The sequence below is a fragment of the Pholcus phalangioides genome, unplaced genomic scaffold, assembly GCF_987345545.1.
Source record: "Pholcus phalangioides strain wild (caught in Gottingen) unplaced genomic scaffold, Ppha-v1.0 ptg000003l_1, whole genome shotgun sequence".
NCBI classification, from domain to species: domain Eukaryota; kingdom Metazoa; phylum Arthropoda; class Arachnida; order Araneae; family Pholcidae; genus Pholcus; species Pholcus phalangioides.
In genome coordinates this window covers 30,267,466-30,286,941 of record NW_028301596.1, presented here as the reverse complement: position 1 = coordinate 30,286,941, position 19,476 = coordinate 30,267,466, and the positions used below count along the sequence as shown (strand labels likewise).

Genomic DNA, 19,476 nt, shown 5'->3' with positions numbered 1-19,476 from the left:
GTGTCCTCCTTTTTCACTTTTCAAATCTGGTAACCCTGTGTTTGTAAGCCAGCATGCTTTTCGCCGGCTAGTGTGTTCGTATACGAGGGATAATTCGTTCACCGAACCATTTTGCATCGTTTCCAAACAATACGTGACGACGTCTCCTAAATTACGGGTTGTATGGTCAGAGTGAAGATATTATAAAGATATCAAATAACTTGAAATTCCCGTGGCAATAAATTTATAAATACCCTTGCTACGTAGATGGCGCTGCTTTGAGCGGTAGCGAAAAGTCCGCGCCAAAACTAATCGCCGCTGCCTCTGGTTTGTTTTGTCTTTTCGTTTAATTGCTGTTGCTCGTTTAAAACTCCGAGCCAATCATTTATTTACATGTTTTGTACATTTTGAAAACTTGTTGATGCGATGGCAGTATAAAAAAAGTACTTTTCATCCATGTATTTAGTTGCTGACGTGATTTGATGATGGGGTCGAGCTGAGGAGTGTTACTCATTTTCCCGATATTAAGTGGCTTCCCTGCAAGTAAAGGGTAATAGTAATATTATCAACATCAATTACTATTTTTGTCGCGCTATGAACATTCTAGGGGGTTGTAAACTCTCCTAAATGTATTCAAATGTGATGCTCCACCAATTTCACATCACCCAACAAATGTGCATTGAAGTGATTTCATTCTCTAAAAGTTTGTGTAGGAAACAATAATTTACCATAATATCACAATTGTCTACAAAATCTAAACTTATCAGGGCTGTAATTTATACTGTTGTGATGTCCATTGATTTGCGTGAATTTCAAAAGATACCCAGAATCTGGATCAGTCCTAGAAATTCTATCGCCTGAGGCGAATAATATTTGGCCGCCCTCAAGGTACCATCATACACTGGTGTAAGAAATTAAGAGAATTTGCAGACTTGTTCGATTATCTCTAGAACTATTGTACCAATTTTAATGAAATTTGATATGTACATACATTGATACGATACAAAACAAATCATAACCATTCAATAATTGTAATACGCATGATCGTGCGTAACACTCGTTAGAGTCGGAAGGTATGAAACAGCGGTTGCAGAATAAAAAAAAAAGAGTTAATAGGGGGTATAGTCCTTTCTTACAGATATACAAAGGTCTCACAGCGTGATTTCATACTTGAAATAAGGCAGTTTATCATTTCCTGTGGCAATTGGTCCCACTCGTTCAGCAACGTTGTTTTCATTCTCTGGATGGTTCCCAGAGGGGGGGGGGGGTTGCGAGTTGCAATTGCCCTCCCCAGAGCGTCCCAGACATGCTCTATAGGGTTAAGGTCTGGAGATCTGGCTGGCCAATCCATCCGGCGAATATCCTCGCTCTCTAGAAAATCGTCGAGCAGAAGAGCTCTATGTTGCCTCGCGTTATCGTTCATTAAAATGAACTCAGTGCCAACTGCACCCCTGAAAAGGTGAGCATAGGGTTCCAAGACCTTATCCCTATATCTCACACCAGTCACAGTGCCTCTTTCAAAGACATGGAGAGGTGTGCAGCCATGCCACATGATGCCTGCCCAGACCATTAAACCTCCTCCGCCATAATGGTCGATTTCGTGGACATTGGAGGGTAGGTAGCGGGTCCCTGGTTCTCTCCATATGAACGTACAGCGAGAATCTGTGCTTAGGCTGAACCGGGACTCATCAGTGAAGAGAACGGTTGCCCATTGATCCATACTCCAATCTCTATGCTCTCTGCACCATGATAAACAGATTCTCCTGTCCATAGAAGTGCGCGGCGCGGGACGCAAACAGCAGGTCTTCTTGCAAACAACCCTCTCTCATGAAGTCTTTTGGAAACAGTCACCCTTGATACACGGGTTCCTGTGGCTGCATACAAGTCACGAAAGAGCTGAGAAGCTGTTACGCCTCGTTATAATCGACAAATGGCGATCTTCTCTGGCCATCGTGGCTCTTGGACGACGTTGCCCAGGCTTTCTCTCGATGGATCCAGTATCCTGGAACTGTTTCCATAAGTTACACACGACGCTGGGCGTTAAATTGAACTCTCTACAAATCTGGACTTGAGATTGGCCTGCTTCTAGCCTCCTCACAATTTGCCACCTCATTCCATCATCTAAACGTTGGTGGTTACTCATTTTTACTGTTACAATTTGAAATTACCCGATTGCTGCAAAATAACACCAAGAAATTCGCAGTGGTGTGCTAGCAAACGAAATGCGACCAGAGGCAAACGTAGGAGATAACATAAGGGGCCCTTGCCCTCCCCAAGACGATAAGGAATTTAAAATATCTCAGTAACAAAAATAAAATATCAGAAGATAATACCTTTATAATGTATGTTATATTTATCCATTTCTATTAATTTAAAATGTTTTTTGAAGGTAATTACACAAAATTTTTCTCTAGGATTCCTTGTGTCCCAAACCCAATGTGCCCCCTCTAAAAGTCGATTTATTCTTGTGTACGCCAATTCACGTGACCTGGGTGCAAGGGTGCAGAGTGTTGTTGTAATGTGGTAGGCCTTCTCCTGGTGCAAAACCTGGTAACTCAAATTCTTCCATGAGTCACAAAGACTCATTTGTTCATCAGACCTGCCTGCTCCCCCCAGTTGCAGCCCTGGGTCTGTGCAAGTGACATAAAAGACTACTATCTTGAGAAAAAAACAGTAAAAGGGAACATTTGGTATAAGAATAAAAAAGTTTTCTTTCTTGCCGCGAGCATCTTGATGCTCAACATGCCCCCCATCCTGGAGGGGCTGTGCAACGACCTCAGTTGAATAGGAGCATCCATGATAAGATCTGACACAATGATTTATGATAATAAAGATTTAAATTAAGAGGGCTGCCTGGGCCCTCTTTTATTTTGTCATAGGTCTATGATGATGCTGGGACAGCAGTAGGGCACACGTTTTTGGATAAATATTTAAAAAAAAATTAGAGTTTTGTAGAACAGCCTCATTATTATCAAGGGTTCCACAAGAAACTTTACGTCGGAAACCCCTGATATATAGAATAGATATAGGTATATAAAAATAGACAGTCTGGAGGAATGGAACATTCCAGATCCGAAACAACACCACTCTAGAGGTTCTTCTATTATGGTGTTGATTGAAAGAGTCATTTGTTGGAAGATGAACTTGGGCTGGGGATTCGACTAAAGAAAAGAAAGTCAACTGGAAAAATTTTGGTAAAGAGTGGAAAAAAATCCTTAACAAAAAATAGAAAAGACCTAATTTTTTTTCAGAAACCAGCTTCTCTAGAGATAGGGGACACTTTTTTTGGAAGTGCAACAAAGGATGTGTGTTGAGATATGAATTGGAGGCATTGAATAGCGTTTCAACACTAAAAAGTATTGTATTTGCCTGTGCTTATCTATCCACTCGGGCTTTCCCTTCAAAATTATTTCAATGTGTACAAATTTTCGAAAGTGAAAACACAGTCACATAATAAATCTGTGTCATAAAAAATGCCACCCATGTAATCATGCCGCCCTAGGCGGCTTCCTTGTCACCTCATGCCGGCGGCCGGCCCTACCTAGAGGCACATTTACATGGGGGGGGGGGGAGCTGAGTTTACTTTGTTTTCTTTCAAAATTATGTGTATGTGGGAGGTTCATCAAAATGAACACTGACCCCAGACGACAGAGTACATTGTCATTTCTAGTTACGGCTCTGCCTAGAGTCGCGATGCAAGTCAGTCACTATCACCACTCAACCACCACAGTGGCTGCCTAGAGAGCGAGGAACCAGATCTGTGAATGGCCAAAAGGGTGCCGAAGAAAGTGTGAGCACGTGATACAAAATTCGAATTGCCCGCGGCCGCCAAAACTATAAATCTTCTTCTGATGGTACTCAAGGTCCATGTCAACAGCATCATAGGCACTGTACCTATCCGTAAATACTCGCCTGCTAATTTCTGTAATTCTGGAGAGTTATAGTGGAACCATATATCCATGGCTCTCACAACCTGTTGTAGCACCCCTAGGCTGGGATGTTTGATGGATTCATTTAGTGAATGTAAAGCTTGAAAAAAAGTAAAAATAAAATGTCAGGAATTGTCCCTGGCCGGAGCTCTGTCAGTCCCAAACTTGGGTAGGGGACTATGGCTATATCTCATTACTATGGAGTCCTCCCCCTACATAATTTAGTTGACCAGGTGTTTCTATGCACCAAAATGGCCCTACTGCTACTTTGAAAACAATAAAATAGTCTGTCTTTGAGCCAAATATGCAAAATGACAGTATTCACCAGAAATATGAATGTGCAAATTTCAAAAACTTTGGAAATGACATTTGAATGTTTACTTTTGTAGGGGTTTGTAGGGTCATTTGTGTTTCTGGCAACACTTAGATGGCAAATAAGTGATCCCCAACCAGCTGATAAACTCAAAAAGTGAAAATTTGCACATTTGTCTTTGGCATAAGAGGTCCGACAGACAATATATATTGGATATCCTATGTAATAATGCCCTCTATAATGATAATCACTTATCCTATATAACATTACTCTCTGGTACTGATACACATTTAATAGTATAAATACATTCTATTTATTTATTAATTTATAATGATACACTTCTTCAGTCCCTTGAGTATCATACAGGGTGAAGGCAACCAAAACTGCAGAACGAAGGGGGAGGGGGTGATAGATGAGCCCAAGTGGAACATAAAACACTCTACCAACCCTGTCCTATCTCAAACCCTTTTCAAGTGATAGTGGTTAACAGATTATAGAAGAAAAATGTGTCAAGTCTGAAAAAACTGAATTTGTTCTTTTCGTGAGACCTACGTGCAAACTAAACACATATTTGGAAAGAGCAAAAAATCCTATAAAGTCACATAATTTCCATGAGAATATCTGGATTTGATAACAAGCTACAAGCACTGAAAGATTAGCAGAGTGCAAAATTGAATTGTCGCCAATTTCTCAAACATCCTTTTAGCTACAAGCAGTTAAATTTGCCAAAAACTTGTCCATTGCACCAGCTTTCGAAAGAGCCTACAACGAACCATATCTGTGTTCTAGTTTAGGAGAAATGCAGCCTTTTGTTTGCAGCATATCACTGAAATCAGCATTTGCCAAAGTAGATATCCGGCGAAAATTCAGAATTGGTTACAGATTTTTTGGTGACAATTTGATTTTGTGGAAAAAATCCTATTTAGGTGTCACCACCTCTGTCAACATAGCTGGATTTAATGGTGAACTATAAGCTGTAAGATTGGTGGAGTGCAAAACTGAATTGTCACCAAAATCCACGAAAATGTCATCTTCAGATCTAGTAAATGTCTGCTAACATAGATAGAGTAAACATTCAAGACGTTGATTTCAGTGATGTATTGCAAACAAAAGGCAAAATTTCTCCTGAACTAGAACACTTATGTGGTTCATTGTAGGCTCTTTCAAAAGCTGTTGCAATGAACAAGTTTTTGATAAATTTGACCCATTGTAGCTGGAAGGGTGTAAAATTGGTGATTTTCAAAATTTTGACAACACTTCAATTTTGAACTTTGCCAATCTTTCAGTACGTGTAGCTTGCCATCAAATCCAGATAATAAATACATTAGAAAATCATGTTGTCTTTGAGAGCGAAATTGCCAAATAAAGGATTCAGATAAGTTATGTGTGGTCAATAATTAAGGGTAATTATTGCTAGGATAGTTAAGGCATTATTGTAGGTATTTGATGTTTATTTGAATTTCAAGTCCACTTGATGTGACGTTACTGTATCCCAGGGCTGGAAAAATCCCAGGCACCAGGTTGGTCGCCACAGTGACTAAAAAATTGAGATTGGTGCCAATTTCTTTTATGTTTTATAACTGAAGTCTCAGGACCACAAAATTTTCTGAAATTATGTCAGCCAGTCTGCTAGGAGGGAAGAGGGTCCATAAGTCCCATAGAAGTAAAAGAATACACTATTTTGGATCAATTTTATCGGGGAATGCTTGGCACCTATGAAATGTTGCTGGTGCTTACATATTTTCCTTATTTTTCAAGCCCTGCAGTATCCTTGCTGTTTTGTTGAGTAGATATAAATCGAGAGGATAATTTTATTACTTCTACCAAAAAAGAAGAGAGATTATCCACCACGTGCCGGAATCATGATGTGCAAATTTCTCCCTTTTTTTTATCAGCTGGTTGTATACCTTATTTTGCTATACAAGTTTTGTGTGAAACGCAAATCATTATCTCTACTGAAACACATGTTACAGAACATTGTAGAAAAAAAATTTATATTGAGTAACATGGGTAGAGTAAACAATGTTGTTTCTGTGCTCGTTTTTTTTCAAGAGCATTGCACATCCATGCTTCTGGCATGGGGGGGGGGGGGGCAGTATGTGTAAGGTATCAACTTGATACTATCAAGGTAAATTCAGGAATTGATGCTCTATTTTTTCTCTCTTCAATAGTGCTTCATTGTATTACATTTTTTCAAAAGACATGCACAAAATGGTGTCTGAGGCATGCGTAGGACTCAAACGAAAGAGAGAAACTGAATCAGATTCACCTGAAGAAGTGAAAACTCTGAAGATAATTAAAATTGACTCTGATGAGCAGCTTGTTGAAAATCCTTGCAACTTGGACGATTCGTCTCAATGTGCTGATAAAAAGCACAATTTTGATATCAATGTCAGCTCTGAAAATCACCATGATCTGGAAAATGTCTCTATTTCGGCTACAGCTGAAATAGCAGAATCCAAGTGCAACAGTACTTCAAGTAGTAGTTTACAAGAGGATGATGATGGAAGTTGCGGAACTGATGACGACGGTTCTTCAGCAGCTTCAGCAGACCTCAATTCTTCAGCAGCCAATGACGTTCTAGATGTCTCAGCTTCCTCTGTCAATGCATGTACCGATGATCAGCCTGAGAAAAATAGCAATGATGATTCTAACTTTCGGAATACCAATAAATTGAATGATGTGGGAAGTATATCAACACAAAGTGACAAAGTTAAAAAGAAAAAGGTATTTAGTTTTCTTTTTCTTGTGGATTTTTTGGTCGGCAATGAAATTGATTACTGTGGAATCATAATATGTTCTGTGAATGTGCTCGTATATTGAATCAAACTTCCCCCATAGGAAATAATGGAAACTCATATTTTTATTAAATTTTATTTGTTTCACAAACATTCAAATAAAAATGACTAATAAAAACATTTAATTAATAATACACAATAACATGATCTTAAAAGTATACAATAACACAACACCATAAATGACAGCTGGACAAATCACAAAAAAATTTAAGCTCTAATTTTTTAGGTGCCAAAAATTTTTTTTCACTGAAGAAAAAGATCCAAAATAATGTTTCTTTTCACTTTTTCAGGGCATAGTGACCCTCTTTTACGTTGGCAGATATGCTGCTGTAAATTCCAAACATTTTGTGCTGCTCTCAGCCTGCAATTTAGTAAAAGAAAATTTTAGGTGCCAATACAAATTTTTTAGTCGCCATGGCGACTAACATGGGGTTTGCCCAGCCCTGCTATAAACAAACATAAAATTATTGTTTTCGTTCACCTCCAGTCTCATTGTCTTTCCCTAGGGCACAATCTCTTTGACTCCAGTGGCTCCTGTTCATGAGCAAACCTTTCAAAGTTGCATTCAGTAACTCAATCAGCATACAACTTTCTCCATGCTGGATTGAGGATTCTCTTGATGGCCCCATCCCCAAGGGCTCCCACTCGTCCTGCTTTTCCTGCTTTTTGGTAAAATGGCCTACTTTTGTCCTACTTTTCCTACTTTTTTACTAAATCCTATCTACAAAATTTGTGTAATAGGTTTTAATTGAGCAGGGAATCATTGATAGGCCTATATTGCCAAGTAGTACAAATGTTGTAGATTGCAATTAATGATCCTGCCAAAGCAGAAATTGTATCGTTTTCAAGGTTATTTGGGGGGAGCGCTTATGTGGACCATTTGGTTTATTAATTTTTCATTTGTTTAGTTTCATGGTTCAACAAGTGGAGCAGCAGTCATTAAAAACTTCTGTTTGGAATGAAAAAATAATTTTGTATTTACTACTTTATCGTCTTGGACAGTAACTAGCAATAATCATTCAAAATTATGGTGCACATTTTGTGTATAGGTGAAACAACAGTTTGCATTACAAAGCAGTTGGATACATAAGCCTATTCTATGTTTGATGATTCTGATGCTACCCAATAGCCCCAAAGCAGAATGTTTAGCACTGTTCTGCGACGAGCCCTCGGCTAACTGGAAATGTTCTGCGGTAAAAATCCACATACATGTAATAGTGTTTTTTGCACTTTTTCTTTAAATTCTTCCGAATTGTTCTGCAGTAGCGCTAATTGTTCTGCGACGTACGTCACAGATTTTGACACATTCTGCTTTGGGGCCCAATAGCATTCCATTGTCTTCTGTATTTTTAGGGCATGCAGAGGCATAAACAATGCGTACAATATTCAGCAAAGAGCTAGAAATTAAAGTGTTCCATTTTTCAAAAACAATTACACTGGTATTGAACAGTAAAATGTAAACAAATCCCTTTAAAAAAGGATGGCAACGCAATTGACTTATTTACATTGGAAATTGTAATTTACATATTTCTGCTACTATACACACTGTGCTTTTGAAAGTGGTCTCGAGGGAGTGTCATTCTTAAAAATCTTACATGCCTTCATAATTTGCTGTACTTTGTCAGAGAGTTGACAGGTTGGACTGTGGAAGACTTAAAAAAAAAATATAATTTATAATTTGAGGAGAAAAGAATTTTCTGTGGTTTGCTACTGCACTGTTTTAGCCAAAAATTGTTTTGTAACCAAGTCATTTCTGTCATTTTGCTTTGACTTGAGTCAATCTTATAGGATGATGAAATAGTGCTATAAAAAAAATTAATGGGAAAAAACTTTTAAATAATTTTTTTTTAGGAATGTATTTTTGTTATGCTATGATTATGTTGTCTAAGGGGGGGGGGGGGTACCATCCCCCATCCTATTTTTTAGTCCTGCTTTTCCCTACTTTTTCTAATTTTTTGAGTAGGAGGCCTGCTCATCCCATATATTGATAATCTTGAGGCAGTGCACAATGTGGAAATTGTTTTTACAAAACTTTCAGAGAGTTGGGTTTGTTCCATTGTACCCACAATTCCACAACGTGTCAGTGAAAGCGAAAAACCGTTGACTCAGTTGTGATCATGTGAAAATAAACAAAGCGCGAAACTTTAGCTTGCAATTCAAATAATTGCTGGTATATCGAATTAAATTTTATTCAAAATTTTTGCTTGTTAACTAAAGTTCCACCGTATGTGTACATAATTGTTTTGTAAATTAATAAATTTGACTTTTTTATAGTCTATATGCTTTTATATATAATTTTTGAACAGAAAAGGGCTTTTTGTGAATCAAAGTGGCAAAGTGAAGCCATAATATAATTGTAATAATAACATAAAATAAATGATTGTTGAATTAAAATAAAATTTCAAAGATCAATAGAAGTCAAATATATCAAAGTTCATCTGTACATTCTTTCAGTTTTAATTATTTGTATATGTCTTCATCACATTATTAAGTTTTATAATTGATTACTACTCTTTTCTTGTAGCGTATGTCCCCAGAAGAGGCAAAGCTAAAAACTGAAGAAAGGCTACGGAAACAAAAAGAACGAGTAGGTTTCTTGTATTATACAAATACAAATACAAATACAACGCCACAACAGGCAAAATGCCCAACGAGGTGGCTGATAAAAAGATGCCCATAAAAATATGGTTGTCATATGTTTCAAAAATACAGCAACCCAATTAAAAATGCAATTAACAACAATATATATTCAACAATTTATTTAATTCATCTTTAGCACTTTTTTGACATTTTATTTTTTAATTTGTATTAGTGAACAGCTTTTCCTACAAAGGTGGCTTAAATTTTAGTTGTTTCAGTTGATAAAATTTTTAATAATTGCATATACGTATACAATTTCATTCTTTGGTACCCATAGAGTGAGGTCTGAAGATAAGTTTTTTTTCCAATCCGAAAGAATAAGAAGCTGTCAAATTCATAATATGAAAAAGATAAAGAATAAGGCTATGCTTGAGAAAAATAAAGTATAAAATTCATTCATTTCTTATTCCTTTATTTTTGAGTGTAAAGAATGATTCTTCTTTTGGGGACTGCTGGCCTAAAAAAGTTTGGTGAAGCTATGCGTCACCTAAATTTGTTGTCAAGGAAAGAGATTGAATTTCCATCATGTAAAAGGTGTGTTTCACAAAAACTTATTGGAGTGTGTGAATAAAATCATAAAAAAAATCAAGAAATACAGATAGGCGCCCACAGCAAAAAATAATTTATTCTTTTTCAAAATGTTTTCCCTCAGACAATATGCAATTGTCCCATCTTTCAATCCACTTTTTAAAACACGTAGAGAAGGTTTTTCCCTGGAAGCTGCCTCAGTGAACCTTGTACAACTGAAATTTCTACCAGTTCACGACGCTTTCTCAATATATGGTGTCACAAACTTTTCAAAACTGAAACATAGTATGTAAATGCAATATTAAAATCATGCCACAACCCCCTTACAGTCAGGATCTTGCGCCATGCAATTTCTAACTATTTTTGATATTGAAGGGTAAACTCTGGAAGAATTAACCATATGTGATCCATAGGTTTTTTGGCACTTCATTGGTACAATTCATACTTTATAGCGCCTCCCCAGCAATGAGGATGTTTTTCTCTTTTTGCAATTTTTGTATATCATAAGTTTTGCTGAGAAGCTGAATTCACGGGAGGGGGGGGGGGGGCTTATAAAGGGTCATTGTAACAATGAAGTACCATTGTTTCCGGATGCGGAGCTACTTGACGTAGGACCGCGAAGGGTTAATAGAGGTAGAGTTGGAACCCCCCCCCCCCTCCTCGATATAACAAACTCTGATTCAACAAATTCCTTGAACAATTTTTTTCTGAAATTCTGGCAGAAAACAAAGATCAAGCCCCTTATTTAATAAATTAAAAACCCTTGATACGACAATTTTTTTTTCAAACTATTCCTTTTTCTCTTGTTACCCAAAACCAAAATCTGAAGATTTGACTTCCAAAATTTGACCTTCACCTCTTCTTTAGACACAAGCAAAATTGAGGAGCAGGAAAAGCAATAAAGCCATTTAGAGTATGTGTGGGATGGTTTCGGTGACAATACCATAAAAGTGATGTACTCGTCCTACTTTTCCTACTTTTTGGTAAAATGTCCTACTTTCTAGTTTTTGTCCTACTTTTCCTACCAAATCCTATCGATAAAATTTGTGTAATTAATTTTAATTGAGCAGGAAATAATTGATATATTGCCAGATATTACAAATATTGGAGAATGCAATTAATGATTCTGCCAAAGCAGAAATTGTATCATCTTTAAGGTTATTTGGGGGGGGGGAAGTGTATGTGGACCATTTGGTTGATTAATTTTTCATTTGCTTAGTTTGAGGGTTCAAAAAGTATAGTAGTCATTAAAAACTTCTGTCTGGATGGAAAATAATTTTGTATTTATTACTTCATGGTCTTGGACAATAACTGACATTCATCATTCAAAATTACGGTGCAAATAGGTGAAACAACAGTTTGCATTTCAAAGCAGTTAAATAAATAAGCCTATTCTAGATTTGGTGATTCTGATGCTATCCAATAGCATTCAGTTGTCTTCTGTAATTTTAAGGCATGAAGAGGCATAAACAATATTTACAATGCTCAGCAAAGAGCTAGAAATGGAAGTGCTTCATTTGTTAAAAATGATTACACTGCAGGGTTCGTACGGGTCAGGGAAAACCGAGAAAACCTGGAAAAGTCAGGGGAAAACAATTTTACTAAAAAAAGTCAGGGAAATCAGGGAAAATGGCCCATTTTTGCTTTAAAACCTGGAAATTTCAGACAATGACCTGGAAAATCGTCACAATTGTCATCTGATCGGGAAAAAAGATCGATCAAAAATAATGAGGAAAAAAAAATCCGTCGGGATGAAATAGGGAATTCTGATAACATCGTAAATATTGATAATCCGTAAAATATTGCAATATATCGCAAAAAACGTTAGATACTGCCAAGGAGGAACGAGGATTTCGTAAGTCCGCTTGGAAAAGCGTATTGCTACGACTTTATCATAATTTTTTTCTAGTGTTACCAGAAACATAACTACGCATCGTAGAAAGCCATGGGTGCAAAGCTCAGTTGCGATAATTTCGTAAGTTGACTTCAGTTAGGAACGACGGATGACGCACGGGTATGTTTTGATTTTCCACGTGGGTATTTTTATTTGAAAACAATGTGTTGTAAGAAAACTTGTCTGAGCTGATCATCAGTAGGCTGATTGGATCGAAGCAGTCAAAAGTGATGCGTATAAAGCATGGTGGCAGCTTTGCGGTAAAACTTGCAACATGGGCAGAGAAGTTATCCAGAACTATGCCAAGCACGTGAAATCAGGTTCAGTGAACAACCCCCGATTGCGTAACTTCTCGGTTCTAGCGCTTACGCGAGTGCAAGTCAACTGTAAAGAATTTTGATGCAGTGAAACCAACTACATCTTTGACTTATTATGTCACAATGTCAACAACTGTAAAGGCTTAAATCTTGTGGGGATTGATTGCCGAAAAGGGAAATCTTTCATTTCTTAATTGTGTTCCATTTTTCTTCTCCATCAGGTGTATTTGAAAAGCATAAATACGTGTAAAAAAACTACCATTATGATGTCATTATGATATTGTAATTAAAATTATTAATTTTATAATTAATATAAATAATTTTATAATATAATTAATTTTATAATATAATTAATTTTATAATATAATTAATTTTATAATATAATTAATTTTATAATATAATTAATTTTATAATATAATTAATTTTATAATATAATTAATTTTTTCTAAATTTTTATTAATTTATACCAATTTTTTGATTTTAAAAAAAACCTGGAATTTTTTGAAAATTTGACTGGGAAAACCTGGAAAAGTCAGGGAAATTTTTTTACGAAAATGCGTATGAACCTGCACTGGCATTGAACAGTAAAATGTGAAAAAATCCCTTGAAAAAATAATGAACAACACAGTAAAACTATCTGGTTTACTTTGCCTTATTTACATCAGATCTTTTAATCTGCACATTTCGCACTGCTTTTGAAAGTGGTCTCGAAGGAGTGTCATTCTTAAAAAAACGTATGTCTTCAAAATTTGCTGTGCATTGTCAAAGACAGTTGACAAGCTCTGCACTTTGGAAGACTCCAAAAAAGAATGTAATATATATGAGGAGAGACAGCAAAGAATTATCTGTGGTTGCTAGTGCACTGTTTTGGCCAAAAATTGGTTTTGTAACCAAGTCATTTATCATTTTGCTTTGGCTTGAGTCAATCTTATAGGAAACTGAAATAGTGCTATGAAAAAAAAAATTAAAAAAACATTTTCTTAATTTGAATTTTTTTTTTGCAAAAAAAAAAAATGTTTTTAGGGATTTTTTCCATTATGCTATGATTATGTTGTCTAAGGGGCTTACCCTCCCCCATCCTACTTTTTAGTCCTGCGTTTTTCTAATTTTTCTCAATTTTTTGAGTGGGAGCCCTGCTTAAGTGCTCTGGAACTGTGTCGTGCATCATTTAAATAATCTGGAAATGGGTCATGTGTGGGTAACTTGAGTAATGTAAAAACAGCACTGGGTGCTGCTTAAGTGCTCTAAAACTGTGCCACATGTCACTCAAAGGATCTCTAAATGTGCCACAGATCGCTTAAGTGTTCTGGAACTGTGTCACAGGTCACTTAAATGATCTGTGAATTTGCCACTAGCCTACTTGAGTGTTGAGTGATCTGAAAATGTGCTACTGGCTGCTTAAATGCTCTGGAATTGTGTCACGGGTCACTTAAGCGATCTGTAAATCTGCCGCTTTGCTCATTTTTACAAAATTAGGTTGGGGGTAGGCCACATCAGATAACCCAGAGCCATATTTAGTGCGCGGGCCAAGGGTTAGTGTATGGCTTTGACTTTAGAGGGTGGTTCGCAATGAATTTCTCAGAGAAATTTTGATTTCTTAGCCTTCAAATAGCATTGAAATTAACAGAAACTAATTTCAATTTAAAAAAAATTTTGATCATTTGGGGCGGGGGGGGGGGCTCTTGTATACATCTCTGATCCCACCAATATACATTAGAAGGCGGGGGCAGAGCTGATGACGAAATTTTGCTGATGGGGGAGGGGGTCAAAAAAGGCTAAAAATGTGCTGACGTAATACTTGAACGGATCCCAAGGGTATAGCCCACCGACCTCTTGATGAGTATGAAAAAAAAGGCTGCCATTCGGAATCGGCAATAAATTGTAGGTCACGGTCTAATTAGCCTTCATGTGCAGAAAATGATTGTGGTGCGACAAAAATGATCAAATGATCTTGAAAAAATAAACATTTTTGATTGCATGCAAAATTATAAAAATCCATACTTATGTTTAAAAGAAGCCAATTTGTGCCACCTAACATTTACTTTCAAGTGGGTGAATTTTGCATAAAAATCTTTAATTTTGGACTAGACACTTTTTCTATTGTTAATTTTATTCAAACAATTTGTGGAACAACAAGGACCACATTTTGTAAACCACTAACGTAGGGGAAAGCCTATACTTATTTTTATGTGTGTGTGGGTTCTAGGGGGAAAAATTCCTTTGGAGCTAATTTTGGGGGCTATTTCATTACTATTAAAATCATTATTTTGCCGTCTCAACGTTTATATTTCTAGATACGAAATGTAACTGGTTTTGGCAAAAAAAACGTTACAATTTCATGAAGAAAAATGTGTAGGACTGTACTTTAATCCTTAAATTTGCTGACATGAATTTTTTTGGACAATTAGACTCGTTTTCCGATACAATTGGGTTTTTTTTTTTTTTTATCCTGAGCAGGGTTTTCAATTAGTGTTTACCTGAGCTCCCTTAGTCAAACAACATAGAAACCAGGGACTTCTTAGGCTATGGCATAGCCACTTGCTATATTTTAGCCTGATTTACTGTTTTGTTTTCTGAAATATGTCTAGCGCACTCGTTAGCTTGGAACAACAAGGACCACATTTTGTAAACCACTAACGTAGGGGAAAGCCTATACTTATTTTTATGTGTGTGTGGGTTCTAGGGGGAAAAATTCCTTTGGAGCTAATTTTGGGGGCTATTTCATTACTATTAAAATCATTATTTTGCCGTCTCAACGTTTATATTTCTGCCATTACTTTTCTTGTTAGTATCTATGATTTAAATTTTTTTTCTGTAGGATCTAAAGCGACAAGAAACTCTTGCAAAAAGAGAAGAGAGGAGATTACTGAAGGAAAAGAAAAAACAGGAGAAACAATTAGCTTTAGAAGAAAAACAGAAGAGAAAAGAGGCGGAAGAGCAAATGAAAAAAGAGAAGAAAAAGTTGGAAGAGTTGCAGAAAGAGGAAAAAAACAAAATAAGACAGCTTGCTTTGGAGTGAGTAAAGTAGTTTGAGTGAGAAAAATATATTTCAAGAGAAAATTACAATAGAACCCTGTACTGCTGCAGAATTGTATAAAACATTGATGCAATCATACACTTGCAGGCAGGGTTGGAAAAAACTTGTAATTAATGCTTTTAAATTATCTTTTTTATTAGAAGCCCAATATTAATTGCAATTATAGGCAAGTCTGCAAGTGGGAGGGAGCAGGCGGGTCTGGTGCGCCGGATCAGAGGGGGTGCAAATTGCATCCTTTCACCTGTCCTTCAACATTATAAGGGGCCGCCAAAATGTGGGATTGTCCTGTCTGACCAAGCATCTAGTTACAACCCCGATTATAGGCCTAAGCAAAGTACAGTACAAAATATCAATTTCTAATAATCTAAATTTTTTCGTCTACGCACAATTGATTCTTTCTTTTAATTACAAGGTAATTTATTTTAGGGATGAAACGAATAGTGATTTGGCCGCATATAGATTTTATTAAAAATCATCATAAATAAAATTGATGTTTTTAATTGAAAATAAAAGAATTATAAATTTTAAATGATTGAAATTAAATTTCAATTATTTAATTTATCATTTGAATATCAAAAATTAGTAATTCCATAAATTTTGTAAAATTTACACAATACTGACAATCAAATTTAATGATGATATCAAATATAATGATATATAACAATTGATTTTAAGGAATCAATTTTTTAAAAAACATTTGTTATAAATTCCATCTAATTAAGAGAATTTTAACTGTTCGCGCTGAACTAGTAAATTATAAAATTTACGACTCTGTTTCTTGTTTTTCCTCTTTAAATGTTCTTTGCTTCTTTCAGTAACCTAATACAGTAATACCTCAGTTAACAAAACACAATTATCCATCGACTTCTATGGAAAGTAGTTTAATTCGTTCTAGGAACTGCCCAAAATTTCAAAGCAACTTTCATAAAACACTAAGAAACACTGTAAAAAAAATACAGAAACTAACCAAAGGCTGATTGTATAAAGGCTTCACAATTGGATGAATGATAATTCAAAGGAAGGTGAAAAACTGAATACCTTTTAAATTTTATACTATGTACACTAGGCGGTGAAGTTCTGAGCCATAGTGAAAAAAAGATGTGGGAGGGCAGTGTGCTATATGTGATATATTCAGCTCATTTCTCTCTCTCACACATGCAGATGAAAAGTAAAGTCCCTAGACTGTTCAGTTTGGTATTAAGAATCGCTGTATGCCATGAAACCATTCAAGTCTAAAACTCTGTGATGCCCCTATCATACATATTTTGAATAAGTAGCTCTATTCCACTTAGCAAATTGAACACAGGTAATCAGTAGCTTAGATAAAATGAACCAAAAAATAATATTTTATGTGTTCTAGACTGTTCTATTCAAAATTGCAAATTAAAATTAATATTGTTTTAATTATTGTAATAAATTAATGTTTGAAAATAAAACATTGTAATATGCAAAAAAGTAAGTTTTTCATCATGTTATATACCTATTGCGTTCAAAACATTATCAAAAAAGCATTCATTTAGGTTTTTGACAGTTTAAACCAGTTTTTGACACTTGTCATGTAGTCAAAAACCCAACCCTGATCTATTTGTATATCAACTAAAATGCTCGTTATCAGAGTCTGCATTTGTTAGCTGAGGCAGAAAATTTTTGAAAAAATCTTTGTTAGTCGAGAAATTTGAAAATAGCTGAGGCGTTCTCTAGCAAGGTACACTGTATCTTGTCTAAACACATCCTTCAGTAGTTAACTTAACTTGTGTAAATCATAATCACTTTCACCTTATTGCAGTAGAATTCTATTTTCATTTTCAGGTTTTCCCTATCTTAGAAACTCACCCTGATATAACCTCTTTTCACAGAGGGGATATGCATCAAAATAAAATATAATCAGTAAAGTTTTAGTTAATGTGGAAAACTCCAATTAATATATTTTTTAATTAGTTTGATGCACAGTAGACTCATTAATCTAGCATATATCAGATCACAGTGTGCCAGATTATCGAAATCACTGTATTACGAGAAGTCAATAAAAAATTGAGAAATCCCATAACAAAACTTCTGCTCATAGACATGCACAGTGATATGCTTCCTTCTATACTCAAGGCAAACTCGCCTAAAAAATGCCGGATTACTAGATGGGCCAAAAGGCTGGATTATCGAGAATCTACTGTACATAGATATTCAGCCAAAAATCTTAGCAACATTTGGCTGAACCAAATATTCGGCAAAAGGGCTGAATAGGCCAAATAGTAACTGAATATCCTTCCCATCTCTATTTTATTTTTATAATGGAGAATCATATAACATGTAACTAATTTTACTAATTTATTCGCATTAAAATTATTTCTTAGTTTAGATTTTTACAGTCTACTATCCAAAGTTCAAGTTAATGGACTATTTCTCATAAGTTAAATATTCAATTGCAAATTAAGTGCATTGTTGCTTGCCAGACTGACAAACAGAGTAATCTGTGATCTTGCAAGTAATTTGTTAGAAATGATATTCAAACTAATATAATTATTCTATTTCGCGAAGCGATTCACACATTTCCAGCTGAGACATGAACACACAATTTCTGAAAGTTGGGTGATTTTTCCTTAATTTCAAGATTTCACATTGAATAAATAATAAAAAAAAAAAATGTTTTTAAGCGTGGAATTTATTTTGATGAATTGATATAATGGTTAGTTTTTCCAATATATCTTATCAGGGCAAAAGCAGAGGAGAAGAAAAAAAAGGAGGAGCAGAAACAAAAGGCATTAGAAGAAAAAGAGCGAGAAAAGGAAGAAAAGAAAAAGGCAGAGGAGGAAAGAAAGAAAGCTGAAGAAGAGAAAAATCGTATCGAACAAGAAAAAGTATTGTGATCTTCTGGCATAAATTGATGATTTGCATGTTATGAATTTTGTTGTATTACCTACTCTGGTTTATACAGTTTCAATTATATTTGGAGCTCTCTGTTAATTATTAAGGTATTCTTAAATATAATTCTGGTTATATTGGATCACACCGACAAATATGATAAATTCAGTATGATTTCACATCAAGAATCAGGACTTTGAATTTACAATCCAGTTTTGAGAATTTTACAATGTTTCATTTTTTCAAACCAGAAAAATTGTTTCAAAAGAAGGGGGTAATCTTAATATAACACAGCTGAAACAGATTGTGGGTAGAAAGAAACCTTGGGGCGTGAGTTAAGAAAAAAAATATATAGCCTAACAGAAGAGTCTGGATTATACATCAGTCCTGATTACAAAGTTCCAACTTGTACATAATAAGCATAGTCTAGATACATAATACATTAATGCTACATCTGTTTTTACAAACCTGTTTGGATTGGACTTGAAAAATAGTTCATAAAATCAAAAGTTTGTAAATGGGGAAGTTGTTTAAAGGAAGAGTGTAGTTTGGGACCAGAAGATTAGTTTGTAAATTTGAGCGCGACTATCATTAAGTTTGTGTCGAATATGTGCTCAGTGACAAGTAAAAAAAAAACCAATTCTTTTAGACCAATGGTTTCATTAATAATATATCAAAGTATTGTTTTATTTTTTATAATATTTCAGAAAAGAAAAGCAAAAGAAGCTTTTGTGAATTTCTTTGTGCGCAGTGGATCTTCTATATCCCAAGCTGCGGTAAACTATTTTTCCCTTTATACTTTTTTTTACTGTGTGTATTCTATTTTTGTGTTTATTTATGAATTTGTACAACAAAACGTAACAAAGTATCAGTGATATGGTAATCTTTTACTCCTTCCTGTGAACTTGAAATATCAAAATAATGCTGAAGAAATTAGTTACAGCAAATTGTCAAGTACAAGAATCTCAGATGTATAATTTTTTTTAAGAATCAGTGAATGTGCTTTCCATGGATATATTATTTAAGGTTCTAATTTAGAAACAAAGTCAGAGTGAAATACTATTTTTGGAAATGCTGGTGATGTTCAGACTCAATATTTTAACTTTATACATAATACTAAAAAAAAAATTTCTTTGCTTACGAGGTACTGGGTAGCGATTTGGATGATCTATAATTGTTGAATGG

At 35.3% G+C, this 19,476-nt stretch overlaps 1 protein-coding gene across 2 annotated transcripts in view; it reads left to right on the top strand.

The window, feature by feature from the left end:
- The first annotated feature begins 224 nt into the window (after positions 1 to 224).
- The window catches only part of LOC149088383 (uncharacterized), a 43,139-nt gene continuing 23,887 nt past the window's right edge, over positions 225 to 19,476 (top strand). The window contains exons 1-7 of one of the 2 annotated variants that reach the window (XM_089247465.1): positions 225 to 306; positions 446 to 529; positions 6,393 to 6,948; positions 9,544 to 9,606; positions 15,217 to 15,413; positions 18,143 to 18,287; positions 18,999 to 19,067. In XM_089247465.1, coding sequence (XP_089103591.1) covers positions 6,424 to 6,948; positions 9,544 to 9,606; positions 15,217 to 15,413; positions 18,143 to 18,287; positions 18,999 to 19,067 — 999 coding nt within the window. In that variant the 5' untranslated portion in view covers positions 225 to 306; positions 446 to 529; positions 6,393 to 6,423. Of the gene's footprint in view, positions 307 to 428; positions 530 to 6,392; positions 6,949 to 9,543; positions 9,607 to 15,216; positions 15,414 to 18,142; positions 18,288 to 18,998; positions 19,068 to 19,476 lie in introns of those variants that run through there. The other variant, XM_089247463.1, reaches the window with a different exon arrangement.